The sequence below is a fragment of the Psittacula echo genome, assembly GCF_963264785.1.
Source record: "Psittacula echo genome assembly, chromosome: 12".
Taxonomy (NCBI): domain Eukaryota; kingdom Metazoa; phylum Chordata; class Aves; order Psittaciformes; family Psittacidae; genus Psittacula; species Psittacula echo.
In genome coordinates, this window is record NC_137747.1 from 6,622,066 (window position 1) to 6,639,113 (window position 17,048).

The following is a 17,048-nucleotide window of genomic DNA, read 5'->3' on the forward strand; positions in this document are numbered from 1 at the left end:
AGAGTGCCTCTGCTCTGCTTGAGGCCATTGAGAGAGCACACAGAGGCTCTGGGAGCAGGGAGACGTGGCAGTGGGCATAGCAGACTGAGCAGTGCTGGTAGAAGGCACAAGAGAGAAAGTGTGTTTGGGGGGGGGAAAGTCTGCTAAAAGTAAAAAAACCCTACTCGACCACAAAGTATTACTGAAAGGAGGACAAAATCCCTGCCCCCAGCTCTCTGTGGCATGTGCTTGCAGGAGGCCCCTCTTGGGGACCACGCTGGTCTCTTCTGGCCTCTCCGTCTATCACGGGATGACAAACACGGAGGGAAGAAAAACAAATCTTTTGTGCTGCCCTTAGATACAAAAGCGAAACCGTCTTGGGCTCAGGTACCTATAGAGATGTCAAGTGCTACCAACAGCACTCAAAGTATTTGCCTGGTGTTTATACAGCTGCATCCCTGACAAGGGAAGGAAGAGGATACACTTATGTTTGTCTTTAGAGAACAACGCAGACAGAGCTGACAGGCTGAATGTGCTTTTACTGTTCCTAGATTAGACATCCCAGCAAGGGCATTAGATCCCACCTGGGTACACTTGCTTTGGGCTTAGCTCTTTGTTCACCATTTTATGAGCTAGCAAAAGGCAAGAAATCTCTCCCAGGTGTCAGCCTTGGGTAGGGAAATCGCTCTCCATGCCAGAACTGGATATGCAACCCCTGCTCACACACAGCAGTGACAACACGTGATGGATGTACAAGGAAACAGTGTTCAGTCTCCTGCTTCCAAGAAAGCAGCTTCCACAGGCAAATAATGTCAGCTTACCCACATGAGGATGTGGAAGAGCCTCACACGTCCAAGCAGCCTATGAGCTCCCATGTGATCTGCCACTCATACCTTTACTCAAGAGCCTTAGGCAGAAGTATGCTGGACCCCATGAACCTCAGGATATTTTATGCCCTGTGCAAGGCTCTTGCACTCACTCCTCTGGAAACACGTAGTTTGTTGGTGTCTGTTGGGACTGGAGGGAACTGGAGTTACTGGGGTTCAACTTAAGGCATTTCTCACTGTTTGTGCTTCTCCTGGCAGGGATCATTCTCTGGATGGGTCTGAAGCTCAGAGGAGCAGCTTTTGGGGCAGAGACACTGGAAGCATCAGACACCAGTACAGCCTTGGCTCTTTTCTGGTGCACTTGATGTGCATCACCAGTGTCTTCCAGTCATACAGATCCAAAGTGAATGCAGGAGCATCTCACAGGGGCCAGCAGACAGGCAATAAACCTCAGTTTAGGGTGCATATATTTTCCAGAATTGCCATTATAATGGTTTTCATCATCTTGGCTTTTTATTTCTCTCCTCGCACAGAGAGGCAGCCTTGATTCAGAAACCGAGCTGTCAGAGCAGCCTGGCTCGCTGCATTGCCCAGAAGAGGGGACAAGGAGCAGTGGCATGGATGACAGGAGTGCCAGGCTCTGCTCTAGCCTTTGCGTGAGTCACTTCTCAGCGTGACTCAACTCCGCTTGCTGCTGTTGGTACCATGTTCTCCAAGGCAGGATGATGCCCAGACAGGAGGAAGGCAGAGCAGCTCTGTGTACCGCTCCATATGGAGGGGCCATCCCCACAGACTGGGGAGAAGATGCTTTTGTGCAGCTGAAGCTGGCAAAGTTTCAACACAAAAATAATTTGTCAGAGTGGTTTGAGTGTAAGAAAATCTCTGCCAAACAAAATAGCACCCCGTTATAATTTTTTCATTTCAGGCTTGATAGGACCAAAGAAGTGTTCCCAAGAGCTCTGTCCCTGCAGCCCCATCTCCTGCCCTGGCTGAAGCTGCCGGCACATGCGAGCAGCAGAGTGAATGGGGAGGAAAAGAGCCGAAGCAGCCGGGCTCACCCACACCCTTGCACGGCAGCTCAGCCACCCCAGCAAACCCTGTCACAAGTGTCCGACAGCTCTTGTCACTGTGTGACACTCCTGCCCATCTCCTCTCCTGTTTAGCATAAAGGGCTCTGGAGCAATGACTGATGCATGTTTTCATGGTGTCTCACACACAGGAGGCCTGGCTTAGGCGGGCATATTCAAGCAGTACTGCAGTGAGAGTGGATGGCTGCACCCCTGGAAGAGGAGGGCACATGGTGGTGATCACTGGCAGCACTTTGCCCCGGCTCTGCACCCTCTTGGGGCAGCACAGCTTCCAAGCCCATCCATCAGGCAGCAGAGCCAGCCTGACACCTGAAGCCACCCAGTAGACAGAGAAGGCCAAAGCTCTCCCTACCTGCCAGGGTCTTTCCTCTTCTCCGCAGCACAGTCCCCCTTGCTCTTCTCCATCTCCTGCAGGAGGGCCATTTGGACAGGGGTGCTTCTGCCATCACTGCCGGTGCTGCTGCAGTGCTGCCGGCCCCGGCAGTCGGGCTGGGAGCTGCGCTTCATGGCCTGGAGCTGCGCCAAGGGCACGATGTCGCAGCCCTGGGGCCGGTGCCACACCGTCTGTCGTGTGATGGCATTGTAGTAGTAGAAGCGGTTGTTGTTCTGGTCAAAGAGCTCCCACCACTGCTTCTGGTCTGACTGGCGCACCTTGAGGTTGGGAGGGGGCTCCCAACCGCACTCCCCGGTGGTCAGGTTGACATACATCCGCTCCTGCGAGCGGGGCTCGATGATCTCCACCCAGTCCGAGCTGCAGGGACACGAGAGCCACGTTAGTCTGCGCCCAAGGCTCGAGGCAAACTGGTCCTCTGGGAGCTCTACAGAGCTGCTGCCTCTGGGCCAGGCAGCTGTGCTGCAGATCAAAGCACTGCTCGGGGCCATTCAGCAGTCTAAGGAGCTCAGGAGAAGACAAGGTTTGAGAGGGGGCAGAACCAAGGAACCAAACCAGCAGCTCCCTGGCACAGAGAAGGAGAAGTTACCCCCCCCGCCCCAGCGTCAGCTCACACCACTCACCATCCCGGGACAAGTGGCATGGGGCGGGAGAGCATCGTCTGCTGATGCTCTGATAACTCACATCAAGGGCTGGCGCGATCGCAGGAGTGCCGGCGCCTGGCAAGATGCGCAGGGGAACTTGCTCTTGAGAGTGGGGAGGATCTGCAAAGCAGGATCTGCTCCTTTGGGGAGCTGCACCCTGTTGTTAATGACACTCCAAACCTCTGGCTACCCGACTGATGCAGACAGTCTGCCCATGCAGGTGCCTGCCTGCAAGGCTCATGTGCTGTGGGGCTGGAGGGAACCTCTGCGTCACCTGGTCCCTGCTCAAAGATAGCACTTGCTGGCCCAAAAGATAAATGCAGGAACTGAGGGATGGATGAAACCACCGACATTAAAAGCTCTTCCCATCCTCCCTTAGCTGATGGGACAGAGTCCTCAGTGGGGCCACATGAATAGGATGGGCTCAGGACTACCCTTGAAATCCACTCCTGCCTGGTGCCTTGGGAGCTTACCCTGGCACAACCTCCCGCTGCTCCCTGGAGAGGGCATGGCAACAGGAGCCATTCCCATAGGAGCAGCAGCAGAAGGGAGATCCCATTGCTTCCCTCCCACCTCCACTGCCAGCCTGTGGTTCCTTAGAGGCGTCTGGGGTGATGATGGCAGCACTGCAGCGTCCAAGACAGGAGCCTGGGCTCTGGGCGCTCAGCCCTGCTGGCACAGTGGTGGGAGAGGAGGTGTTTGCTGGCAGGGCAGCACAGCCTCAGCTCTGCCCCAGCTTTCTGGGCAAGGTCAGTGTGTCCTCTCCAACCAAGCAAGCCTGGGAAGGGGTTTAATTGCACATCACACCTCCCCACTAGGAAAACCACGGCTGAACTCGATCCTGAGCAGTCTGGCATGCACCCCTAAGAAGTAGGCTGCTCCTTGAGTCTTTGAAGATGCAAAATTGATAGGTACAACATCAGTTCAACCCAAAATAAACCTGAGCTGCCTGAAAAGGTGCAATTATCCCCACCACCACATCTACCACACGATGCTGACCTCCACGCAGTCTCACAGAGGGCTGATGTTCAGGCTATTCAGGCTGGGGAAGCTGATCCAGGTGAAAGCCACTGTTTTTGTGGCATAGGCCTGTTTTCAGCCAGCTCAACTCACCTGGCCCAGGCTATCACCACCACGACCGAGCAGTTGAGAGCAGGACACCCATGGCACCCCTTCCTGCTGTATCCCACCACTGCCAGAGCAGCATCCTAAGTGGATCCCACTTGGAAAACTCCATGTCCAGAAAACATCTGGTTTGTTGTTTTGGTATTTTTCCATCAAAACAACATCAGTTCCCCTGTTTGATTTAAGGTGTAACAAACCAGCTGTACCAGCACCACGTGCCACGGTTGGGGGTGGGAATCACAGAACCAGCCTGATTATTTCCATGCAGTTACAATGTGAAAGCACAGGCACAGGAACACATCAGCAAATCACTGCTGTTATCAAGGGCACTGTCAACTGCAAAGAGGTGTCATCCATAAACAGGGCATTAAAAGGGGGAAACAAGGGCCCAGCAGTGCTGGGAGTGAGATGAGCATGGCCATGGAGACAGCAGCAAAGTGGTGCAGGTAGGACAAGGAAGTGGCAAAGTGGGCAGAGAATGAGAGGAGGTAGATAAGGAGTGTTTGCTTGGCAAGGAAAAAAGGAAACAAAAACCCCCTTTAAGACCCATCTGAGCAATCCAGATGCAGTTGAGTCATCAACCTTTTGAATGTTCAAGAACACACTGGGTTTGAACTGTTTTGCCAGCAACGGGATTAGCACAGCTCTGAAACACCACTGCTCCACCAGCGCTGCTGCTCCTCAGGAGGGCTCAGCTATTTTCTGTTAAGTGCAAGCTATTGAAAATAACACATTCTTCTCATGGCACTTGGCCACAACCAAGCACGTGTTGCTAACTATAGCCTTCCGTTTTAACGAGCTTACATTCGTCTTTGCGTGCAAAGAGATGTAAGTGGATGGCTTGAGTGATGGTGACCTCTTTGCTCCGCTTAAAAGTGAGGGGCTGAGGATGACTGAGGTGGAGTTAAACCAGGGAAAAATCTGCACAGAACACACTGCAATACCAAAGGGTTTGCTACAATCACATTCATATGTAAAGAAAGAAAAGGAAAAGCAAACAGCACATTCCTGGAGCAGGGCCAGCCCTGGGCTGCCACACAAGCCTTGAACATAACATCAGGAACTCTGGAAAGACGTGATAAACGCAGGATTGCAGAGAGATAAGGCCATAACTTGGACATTAAAGAAGAATTAATTCCAACTCCCCTCCATGGGGATTAAGACGAAGTTTCCTGGGAATAGTTTGAATAATGCTTTTCCCCATCGTCTCAGCTCCAAGCACTGGACAACTGTGGAGCACGCATCCTCTCCCGCTTGCACAGCGGTGTCCAGTCATGGTCCCACCAGCAGGATCACTGCGGTGGGATGGTTTCAGCCCATCTCATCTCTTGGGACCCAACCTCCCCAGGCACAGGACCTCCCTGCAGGCCCAGTGTGCAAACACACAGCAAACCCCACTGCAGCCCAAGCTGGGGACACGTAGCCCATGGGCACCGCCAAGCTCAGTCCTTGGACACCACAAGCTCTTTGTCAGGCCATCCAAAGATAGGAATAGTAGAGAGATGTTTTCTCAGCTGGAGCTTTCTGCTCGAGGCCAGCAGGCTATGACCTCCCAGCCCTCTCCATGAGACATTCTCGCCACTCATTACCTATGCACACCGCTCAGCACCAGCTTGAGGAGGCACTCACCTGCCGAGGGTAAAAGAGCCCCAAGGGAAACCATGGGAAATCCCTGCCTTGGGGAGCTTCACACCAGGCTGCTAGCAAATCCCTCTGCATGGCTATAAGGAGAGCTCTTCCAGCTTCATCATCCCCCATTTCACTTCCCTGGTCTGCAATTCTAGGACTTCTGTGCTCTGAGCCAAGATCCCACCTCCCTCGCCCACTTCCCTTCATCAGGATGAGCCCTGCAGAGAGCTGGGGCAGTACCAAGTCCTTCTTGGACAAACACAACTCCATACCAAGTGGGAATTCGGAAGGCTGATGCCCTCAAAGGCACTCGGCACATGCTCAAAGGTGGCCCTGGCACAAAAAAAAGCAGATGGGAAATACAGCTCTTCCTCCAGGAAATGGGAGCCTGAATGCAGCCAGTGTATGGTCTCATGTTTAGTATTACAGAAGGATGGCTGCATTCAGAGGATGGGGACCCTCCTGGACAGCAGAAGACTGAAGAACTTGAGGGGCCACAGGCCAACATGACCTTAATGACTGTTGATGCTTCCCTTTACATACTCTCCATACCCTGCATGGACAAGGTCCTGACACTAGGTCCCGTGCAGAGCAGCCACCTTGCTGTGTCCTTGCACAAAGAGCTGCAGTTCTTTGCCTGTGGCTCCAAGCCAGGGCTGCTGAAGCCTCTGTGATGCTCCAAAAGGCGGTAGGGCTCCAGGAACAGGAGGATCCCATCATCAGTGGTGATCTGTGATGACAGGCATCACAGAATAGCTTCTGTTTAGCTAAAGCCACCCCAGCACTCCAGGTGGGCTGTCAGACAGACTCCCCTTAGACAAACCTCACTCTGTGCAGACAGTGAGCAATCAAGTGCAGCCCCTGGGTGCTCCAAGTCACTCAGATCTGCGCACCAAAGCCAGGACAAGGCTGTAAAACTCATCTGTAACCCAGAGCTGCAGAGGGCCTCTAAGAAGGTCTCCAGCACCAGCTCCTTGTGGCGATGCTCCACCAGCTGACTCAGTGGGGTTTATTTACTGCCTTCTCCCAGGCAGAAGTGTCTCAAGTCCAGAAAAGCTGTAATTTAGGGGAAAAGGGAAGTACCCAAAACAACCCTCTCCCTTTCCCCCACATACATATATATATATATATATATATATATAAACTTCTCTTGAATACACATGCATCCTTCTATCAAAAATTATAGAGGAACTAAAATAAATACAATGTCAGCCTGTTCCTAAAACTCTCCTGCTTCCCAAAATAAGCATTATGCAAACAAACCAACCTCTGCTTCACAGGAGACAGACCAGACGGTGAAAATATAGAACAAACGGCTGCAATTGCTCAAAGCCTGAGCACAGATGCTCAACTCTAGCAAGAGCTGAATGGGCGCTGGAAGCAGATACCAGACCAACAACACACCACAGGGAGAACAGGGCACAGCATCGTGAGTTGGGTGGGTCAGAGATAGGAGAGAGGCTGGAAAAGGTCCTATCATGGAAAGCATCTCATTACTTTGGTGGTTTTAATTACAAAACCAAACAGCAACCGAAGCCCCAAGCCTTCTGCTAAGTGGTATTTTCAAAGGCAGAGACATCAGATGAGAAACTTGGCGGCTTCTCAGTTGCTCAAACTCTGCCAGTTCTCGCTTCTTCCCCAGCCATTCCCAGACCATGCCCCAGCCCTCCGATCTTGTCACCCTGAGTCTCTCAATTCAGCCCAGCTCTAGAGCAGAACTGATGGCAATGGGGCAGCTCATCCCACAGGAGCAGGTCAGGGCAGCACCAAAATTAACAGCAGATTCCTTCAAGATCCTGAAATCACTCCCAGGCAAGCCCCAGAGTCACACAGAGAGCATCCCACAGGGAGGGGAAGACAGAAAGACTTCAAGTGCTGCTCATCACCACCCCATCCTCCATCCCTCCTCCAGAGGATGGGAGTTGTGTGACAGAGGGAAAAGCAAGGGCTGGGAAACATCCTCACTTCCATGGCTTCACAACAGAGCATAAAGCACCTGCAGGACAGGCACTAACAGAGCAGGAGGAGTTCAAGTACCAGAGATGTGTTTATAGATGCTTCCCTCTGCTCTTTGTAAGGCTCCCCAGGCTGCTCAGGCTGTCCTGTGTGTCTATCCCAGCCCAGGGGACAGGCATTTTCCATGACTGGGGAACAAAATCCTTTGTAGAGCATGAGCCCCAGGCCACAACAGAGTGGAGAGCCAGTTTCCCTGCCTGGACAAGTGGTCCAACGCTGGAGCTGCTGCCATGGCATCCCTGGATCTCTCCTGCCTCCATGGCTGGAGTTTTTGTTTTGCATGTCAGAGTATGGCCCAAACCCCCAATCCTTAAGCAGCCTCCCTAAAGCTCTGCTTTGCCCCAGACGCAGCGGCACCTCCTAAAGCTCAGCTGAGTTGTTTTCCCTTTTAAGGGCTGAGCTTTTGAGAACGGGTTTCAGAAGAAGGAAAAAAAATGTACTGGCAGATTTCATCCCTTTCTCTCCTTCCAAAACGTGCTGCATGCATCCACAGCCCCATCCAAATCCCAGCTGCTGCAGGGGAGGCAGCTGCGGGACAGGCTCAGTGCCAGCCGGGTGATCCCTGCCCAGGGGCACAGAGTTGTGCTGGAGGGGAGCTGAGGCCTGGCCAGCTCGATGCTGTCCTGTCACCTGCACAGCCACAGGCTGCATCAATCCCAGGACACATGGTCAGGTCCATTGCTAAGGGGACTCGAGTGATGTCAGTGGTGCTGTACTCTGATGGTGACTGCATCCCTCCCCAACACGCTCGTAACCAGGCTCTGTCCCCAACATGGGACTTATAGGGGAAACCCTCAATTTTAGCAATATTCTAGACAGGAAATACTTCACAGATGCTTAGGTGAAGGTGCTATGGAGCAAACTGTGAGGTCAGCAGCAACTTAGCACCACGTCTGGAACGTATCCTGCCCTCCCCCTGATCCCCTGGTGCTGCCGCACTGAGGCACCCTGCTCTCAGGCAGCAGTCTCATGCCTTCCCATGGTCCCCAGAGGTGATGGCCCTGGTTCAGGAGGATTTGTAGAGGCAGATACACTGTAGGCACAGCTCTATGAGCTCACTGCAGTCATCCCACCTCTACATGGCGCCACCAAAGAGAGCAGTGGGCACTCACACCAGGCTGCACCGACTGCATCCTTTCAGGCGTGCAAATCTCTGCCATGAGGTATCCAAGGCCACACATCTGCTTTGTCCTTATGTCTTCCTGGAACACACCAAGCTAAGACAGATGCTTCCAGCCAGAACAGAGCTGGGCTTTATCAACCTCTGAGAGCATGTGCTGGCACTGACTCATACAGGATCTGCCCAAGATGGGACCCAAAGCACCTAAGAGCCTCCCATAGTTAATGTAACCCTAAAATTAGGCATAGGCTGTTCCTGTTTTATCAGGGGACATGTGGCAAGAGGAAGGGATGGAGCCAAAACCTGTGCACGAGTCTCCTGCCTTCCTGATGAACCCCAGCACCATAGGGGTACCCGCTGATGGAAACCCTGCTCAGTGACCAGAAAGCTGAATACAGCTTGTTCCTGTTTCATAGAATCATAGAATAGTTAGGGTTGGAAAGGACCTTAACAGCATCTAGTTCCAACCCCCTGCCACAGACCTTCAAGTTCCCTACACCTCTCGCCAGCCACCAAACAGAAGTAAATCAGACCTAAGCAGGGCAATATATCCCAGTGCTGACAAGGCAGCAGCAGAGCCAAGAGCACCATGCAGAGGTGGAGAAGTTGCACCTGCTGAAAGGAGGAAGGGCAAAAGCCCAGAGCCCTGTAGAAGCAGCACACGCCAAGCACTCTCCCTGTGCCAAAGCAAGTAATGTCACACAGATATCATCCCTGCCATCTGAAGGACACAGCAGCACCCGCTGCCCTCTCTGTCATTCCAGGAATTACTGACACCATTCCTGATTTATCTGGCTTGCTGCTCAGCTGCTTCAGGACTGAGATTCACTCTTCACAGCCTCCTGTGTCACCACTGCTGATTTCAGGGATTCCTCCCAGCATTGCCACCAAGCCCTTGCAGCCCAGGACCCTGCAGCTGCTGCCTTGGCTGGTCAGTGCCAAGGGGAGCAGCCCTGAAACAGGAGGCTCCACAACCAGAAGCTGTTCTGGAGAAGCTGCCCCACTACCTAAAGCCAGCAACTGCTCCACCAGCCTGGCAGCAGCCCACATCACTCACCCTGGGAGAGGAACACGACTCTGCAGCGTTGGTTAACTCTGCACCAGCTCATCTGCACTGTACATGGAGAGATCACCCTGGGCTTAGCGAAACCACGCGAGGCATTGCTCAGCCACAAACACACTGCGGTGCTCCAGCATGTAGAGTTTCCACCATACAGGAGGGAAAAAGAAGAACAGCTTTTGTATCATCTCTATTGAAAGGAAGAGAGATCTCATAGCAGCCATAACAGAGCAGAGCAAACAGCCAAGTGCCAGAGGCTCATTTACACCCGGGCATAGAGACATTTGTGTGCTACACAAGGGAACACTGAGCAACACGGAGAAAACATTTACAGACGTTTCTGAGCGAAGACTGGGAAGACAGGAACAGAAACCTGTAAAAGCACAAACAACAAACCCCATCCACTGCCACCTCAAGACCAAGCAGCCACCTTGGCAAGAACGGACAGGGACTGAAAAGGCCTCTTGAGACACCCACCTCATGTCTAAAATAACTCCAGGAGGCCGTGAAACCCCCGCCACAAGCTCAGCTTGTCCAAAGGAGGCAGCAGCAGTGGCAGGAGCAGACCAGGGCTCTAATTGCAGGGTGGAGCACCTGCAAGGCAAGGCCACAAGCGCCTGGTGTCACCCAGGGTGCCAGCCACTAGCTCCACACAACCCACCAGACCCCAGAGCATAAGGCTTCAAGCAGCAGCCTCCAAAGCTCCAGATCTGAAGCTGGGACATTCCTAAATGCGTGGCATTAGCAAAATAATGGCCCTCTGTCCCTCTTCATTTAAAGGGCTGCCAGTCATTTATCAGCCCAAACACAGAGCCCCTTGAAAACTGGTGCACAACACAGCCGCGGTCTGCAAGGGACCAGGTTATTTCCCAGCTAAGCAGAGCCCACAAGACACTGGTGGCTAAAAGCATAAAACAAAGATAACAGTGTTTCATCACCACTTTTTTAGGCCATTTCATTCTTCTGCAAATCTCTCCGGCTGCAGCTGTCTCTGCTGAAAAAACTAAGCAGGAACAAATGCAGAGCAGCTCTTGAAAGTATTAACTGTCCAAGCTTGTTAAGCGTGACTCCAGTTAACCACTACAGTGCCAGGATGGCAGAAGAATTTGGCAGGGAGTCAAAGGCAATAGGAAACACAAGAGTCCGTAACTCTCCCCTGCGCCCCAAGCTGCCATCAGGAAACTCATCCCAACATGACTCCGTGCAAAGGAGCTGCTTCACAGTCGTCATTTCTCCCAGCCCAAAGCACACTAATTTCCTCTGGCAAGGGAAAAGAGGCAGTAAACAAATAGCTGAAAACCTCAGCCACGGAGTTCACAAATCTTTCATAAAACAATAAGCAAAAAAACCGTCTTTTCCATGAGAAATTAATTTCTTACATTTGTTTTGCCTACAGGAATTGCTGAATGAGAAGCGCATCGGACATGACAGAGGGAGGATGCTGCAAAGCCGATGAACTGGATCACGCAGCATCAGTTCCCTCCAGCATGCCTGTCCCACCGAGCAGGGTATGGTGCCCTGCTCCACGCACGCCTTGATCCCTGCCACACTCACCTATCGATGAGTGAATCCGCAGTTTCGGATGAGACATACAGCCCATGTTTGATTTTTTCCATTGTTTTTAATTCCGATGTAATAAACCATGAAAAAAGCTTCCTCTGGAAGGAAAGGCGTGTTTAAGAGTTGCCCCAAACTGACATTCTTTTCCTGATTGTCTCCAAAACGTTACAGTGTGGGTAGGAGTCACATCCCGTGAGCTGTATTTCAACCTCTGCTGTGTGCGCTACACGCTGGTGTCTGTAAGAGCAGCAGTGACTATAGTAACACCTTCAAACTCCAAATAAACAAAACCACGAGTTATGTGTAGTGCTGGTGCTTTGTCATTAACAAGATCTGGCTTGATTTAATGAGACAAAGACCCAGTCGCTCAACCTTACCTTAAAACGCAGTCACAGCCTTTTTAAACCGAGCATCTCTGCAGTCTCGCATGTCAGAACAAAGCACGAGCGGTTAAAGCCCAAAATCTGCCTTTGCTTTCACCATGTCATAGAAACAAAGGTGGGATTAACCTCCCTGAGAGTCAGCAAGAAGCCAGTTATTGTAAATGACTGTGCCAGTCACCAAACGTTCTCAAAAAGGGTCTCAGCTGCTTCTTGGAGATGTGCAGGAGCAAAGCCGGGCTGTGTGAGCTGGTACCATCCCAGCCAGGCTCACTGGGCTGAGCTCCCGCCTCCCATGTGCTGCATCCCCAGGGAGCTGCAGCCCTCGGCAACACCTCCAGTGGTACCACATTCAACAGATCCTCCTGAGAAACAGAGCAGCAATAAAAGAAGGATGCAGTCACTTCTTGCAAACACAACTGAGTCATTCCTTGCCTTGGACCAACCTTTTGCAGGGCATATGCTCATTTCTGCAGCTTCTCCAGGGAGGTCTGTGTTTGCACTAAATCTTTTCCTTTCAGTGATGACGGCAGGCTGTCAATGCAGCGGGGTGGGGAGATCTGGGGAAGGGTGAAGCCAAAGACAGCAACAACAGAAGATGCTGCAAGACTTGAGAGCAACAGAAAATAAGGAAAGCACGAGTGCTCATAGAGAGTCTTCTTTTCAGCTCCCAAGTTGGTGAGGAAAGGGGGTAGGAAGGCTTTTACAATTAATAGCTATGCTTCTTCAGAAGAAAAGTGAACTCACTGAGGAAGAAGGGATTGCCCTGGCAGTGTAAGCAAAAGCCCAAGTTCCACCTTCTCTACAGCTCCTCAGCCCATGCCAAAAGACGTGGTGACTATTTCTGACACACTTCTCTCTCAAAGGAGATTCACTGGGGCATGCTAATGCAGCTAGGTAAAGGTGGATAGGCACTGAGGGGTTTTAAACATAGTTAAATGTAACTACTGCCAAGAAGTTGAACCACAAATCTGAACACACGGGATTTATCTTGCTTAAACGACCAGGAGTTAAGTAAAGAAATTATGCAGACCAGAGCCCGGCCGAGATCATGTTTAATTGGGCAGCAGGTTCTCCCCTTAACCAAGTTAGCCTGGAATAAACACTTCAGCTTCTGTGCATAGCTGGATGAGTAAATACGTGTCATCTGTTCGTCCTGGTGAAGGGAAACAAGGGAAAACAAAAAGATGGAATAAAAAACGCAGACTGGGCTTTCTTATAAATAGCACAAGAGACAGCTCAGGAGGTGGCTGCAGAGCTGGCAGCACCGGACAGGATCTCCAGAACAAAAAATATCCAGGAAATCCCCAGTGTCACTTCTCCCCACCATTGATTTCAAATGAGCTTATCCCTCACACTTGGTACATGAGGAAGAAGAAACTTCCTGGCTACAAGAGGGGGGAAACACAGTTATTAATAGCACGACAATGAGCAAGGATCAGAAGTTATGTTGCAGCCCTGGAAGATCTTGGCTGGATCTTGAAAAACTCTGTTGCCATGGCAGTCATTGCTATACATGGTAACAGCACACAGTGGTGTGAGAACAATTTACTTTTTGATTTGGTGCCCAAAACAAGTTCCTTTTGTTTTCTCTCACCAAAAACCCAAGCATTTATTAGCTTGTGCTCAGGCCAAAACTGAGCTTTTCACTTTCAGCAGTGGTAAGGAAGGCAGCAGAACAAGGAGCAAATTGAGAAAGGCGTCCAAGCGGGCAGTGCTCTGTCCTTCTTTTAGAACAAAGCCAATGGAGCGGGGCAACCATCAGGACCACAGTCAACTTCCCTTTATATCTGATGTCCATCTAGACAGCCCTCACCTGCCTCCAGTACACAGTATTTGCCACTGATCTAAAAATCTGTGGGAAAAACCCAGAGAAGCACTTACTTTCATCAAGGACTCTTCTGAGACGGGATGAACTGACATACATTCATTAGTCAACATGGCAGCAGACCACAGTGGTATCATGACTTTTTCACTGTCCTTCACTCCTCTCTTTGCTGTTCTCTTTCTCTTCCCTTCCCACAGCACTGCCAAACACTAGCCAACACTTTGGCAGGAACACCCATTACCCCCAACCTCATTTATTCCTCAGGAACCGCAGCATTTCTTCCCCCCTTTGCTCAGAGCCCAGCACTGCTCACACAGACAACGGGATGCTCCTCCCCAGCCATCGCTTTCATCCCTGTTTCTAGGTCATGCACAAACACTGTGAACAGAGATCCAGCCTGGTCCCCGGAGGAGCTTCCCTCCGCTGGGAAGTCTGACAGTCTATTCCGCATCTTTGTAGATGAACTTTTAACTGTTTATTCACCCATTCATCCCACAATGGACTTGTCTTGGATACGCCATCCTGAAACCTTTCAGGGATGTCCACTAGAACACTCCACTGGATCACCCCTGCCATGTGTTAGCAAACACTTCCCAAGTACCAACGGAGCCACGCGGCTCAACTTCCATTTACAAAAGCCATGCTGGCTCCTCCAAAGGGTCAAACTGATGCCTTCTGCTTTGTTGTTATCTCCCTTGCTGATTGCGATCAAAATTTAATGGCTTTTTTGGCTAACACTGCACACTGAGCTGATGATTTCAGGGAACTGCCGATGATGACTTTGAGCTTCTTTCCTGAGCTGTAACCACCAGCTCCAGGTTCAGCATTACACAGGCCCGGTATAGGTACTTTTCCCTATGGGTATCCCACATTTCCCTACAGTGAAGTTCAACTGCCACTTGTTTGTCTACTTGCTTCTCTGTGAGGATTTCCACTTTTGGTTTTCCTCGCTCCCAGAGAGGTGTCGAACTACCTGAAGGAACTGAGGATCCTCTGCAAACCTGGGCATTTCACTGCTCCCCTCCATGCCCAAGGTCACCAACAGGATGAAAACCGGTCCCAACACCAGTCTCTGGGGCCTCACTGCTGACTCTTACCCATGCTAAAAAGCCCTACCTTCACATCCTATGCTTTCACCAGCTCTCAGTCCATAACAAGACCTTTCCTCCATGCCCATTGCAACCTAGTTTAAAGGTGGAGAAGCTTGCCAAAGGCCGTTTGAAAACCCAGATATAAGAAGTCTCTTGGTCCTTCTACCCACGTGCTCACCAACCTGCATGAAGCACAGCTGTGGTCACCAGGATCCTTCCCACAGCCCTTGCCAAGCAGTGTGCCCGGCACAGACATCCCACTTTTATCAAATGCCATCACATTTACCACCATCAGTTTCTGTGATACCAAGGGCACTTCAGCAACAGGATACACACAGAAGTATCCCAGCAATTCCAGATTTCAGATCCTATGGCACTCTTGAGTGAACGCTATCTGTTCTTCACAGTCTCTTATCAGTGCCTCTGTTTGCTCTAAAGCCATTTCTACTCACATTCAATGCGAGACAACTTCTCAGACAGCTCTTTCATAGCCAGCTTGCAGCTTGCAAAGCTACAAAGCTCCTCCACAGGAGTCAAGATGGCCAGAAAATGGTTTAGATTCTTCTGTGATAGCTTTACCCTCCATGCCTCTCATGCCCCCATCCCTTCCCCCACCTGGCTCCAAAGGGTTTCCAATGCATCTGAAAATTAATCATATTTGGCAAATTCACTCTTTGAAAGTCTTGTAGTGGCCTGTCTTGTTCTGATTTTACATGCAGTCTGCCAAAATAAATAATACTGCTTTTGGTCTTCTTATAGGGATACAGTTCCCCTTTTTGACCAACATCCTTCCCACTGCAGCAGCTTCTTTCCCTGCACATTTCCTTCTGGTTGCTGCCTTACCTCAAAATAGGGGGAAAGAAGAGAAGAAAAAGCCCACAACGCTGTAGTCTTTGATCTTTTCTTGGTGGAGGTATCCATTCCTTCCGAGCCGCCAATGTCATCACCAAATAACTTCCATACCACCCCTGGTCCTATCAGCTACTCTTCTGCAGAGGGACAGGGCCGTACAAGGCAGACAAATATCAGGGCTCTTACATGACTGCAACAACAGCCAGCCAGGCTCAGGAGTAAATGCCAGCTCTATGGCAGGGCAGACATAAACCTCATTAATTTTATTAACACTGCCACTCATAAAGAGTCTGTCACAGCCACAAGCTCGGAGTTATCATCACTGTTCCTGGGCACCTAGGTACTGAGTTTTCACAAGTAACTGCATATTCCTGGTTTCCAGACACCCAAGCCAAGATGTGGTTCCAGCTGGAAACATGTTAAGTGACTAAGGCACCTCTTAAGGCACTCACCAGATGAGAGGCAGAGCCGTTAAAGCTTCTCCTTTCTGGGGGGATATGGGATCACATCAAAGGGCAGCCACGACCCCAGGAGAGCAGCACCCTGTATCAGCATCTCCCTCCTAGGGAGCAGCCCCAGCCTGGACCTTCTCCCTTATTTTCAGTTTCTGAGCACGCAGAGCTGCGGTCAAGGCTTGCACAGCTCCTGCCAAGGTCCTGCTGGACACAAAAGGCAGGGCCCAATTGCTTACAAACTGCAAAACAGGTTTAGTCAGCAACAGGTTTTAATTCAAAAAATACTAAATTCCCCAATCAACTTTTGCCTGAAGCGCAAGAAAAACGAGGGTTTCATCTCCCAGCTGTTCATTACTCTTCTTGATGCCTCCTGTCAGATCTTGGCAGGTGTGAAGTTGAAAGAGATGAAGCCTGATACTCTTCTGCATCTTGAGCAGCACGGAACGCTCCGCCACAACAGGGCTGCACCCCAGCAAGGGGCTGGCTGGATGTCACCCAATTTTCACAGCCAGCTGCACTGACATTGCTCTGTGTCCACAGACCCACATACTGCCTGTCCTAATGAAAGCCTGCACTGCACGAGGACCAACAGAGCGGCCCAAGCTCTTGCAGAGACGCATCTCACCGTTAAAGCTGTTTATGCTTACGGATGTTATTTGCCTTTCCCAGGGGAAAGTGCTGCACCATTAGGAGGGTTTACAGCTATAGCCCTATGGGCAAAGCAGCACTAGCTCCTGTCACAGGTAACAGCCCCAAAATGGTAGTTTCAGGGGAATACTGTTAATTCATCTAAATTCCATGGGGACTCGGGTTTACCCCAGGTGTGGAGGGCAAGAAAGCAGCACTGCAGGCAGCCCCAGGAGAAACCTGCCTATTCTCTAACCTTCCCCATGCATTCACTTGAAGAAATGGCTACTGCTGCAAATAGCAGAGGTTTGAGCAAGGTAAGAGGAGTTCAACATGTGCCCTCCCCTGCCTATACCCATAGCCCATAATGTGCTGC

At 51.0% G+C, this 17,048-nt stretch overlaps 1 protein-coding gene across 1 annotated transcript in view; it reads right to left on the reverse strand.

Moving 5' to 3' along the window:
* The window catches only part of LOC308226334 (rho GTPase-activating protein 39-like), a 45,191-nt gene that overhangs the window by 20,288 nt on the left and 7,855 nt on the right, over positions 1–17,048 (reverse strand). The window contains exon 2 of the mRNA XM_080627982.1: positions 2,247–2,645. Within this exon, the coding sequence (XP_080484108.1) occupies positions 2,247–2,645 (399 nt within the window). The remainder of the gene's footprint in view (positions 1–2,246; positions 2,646–17,048) is intronic.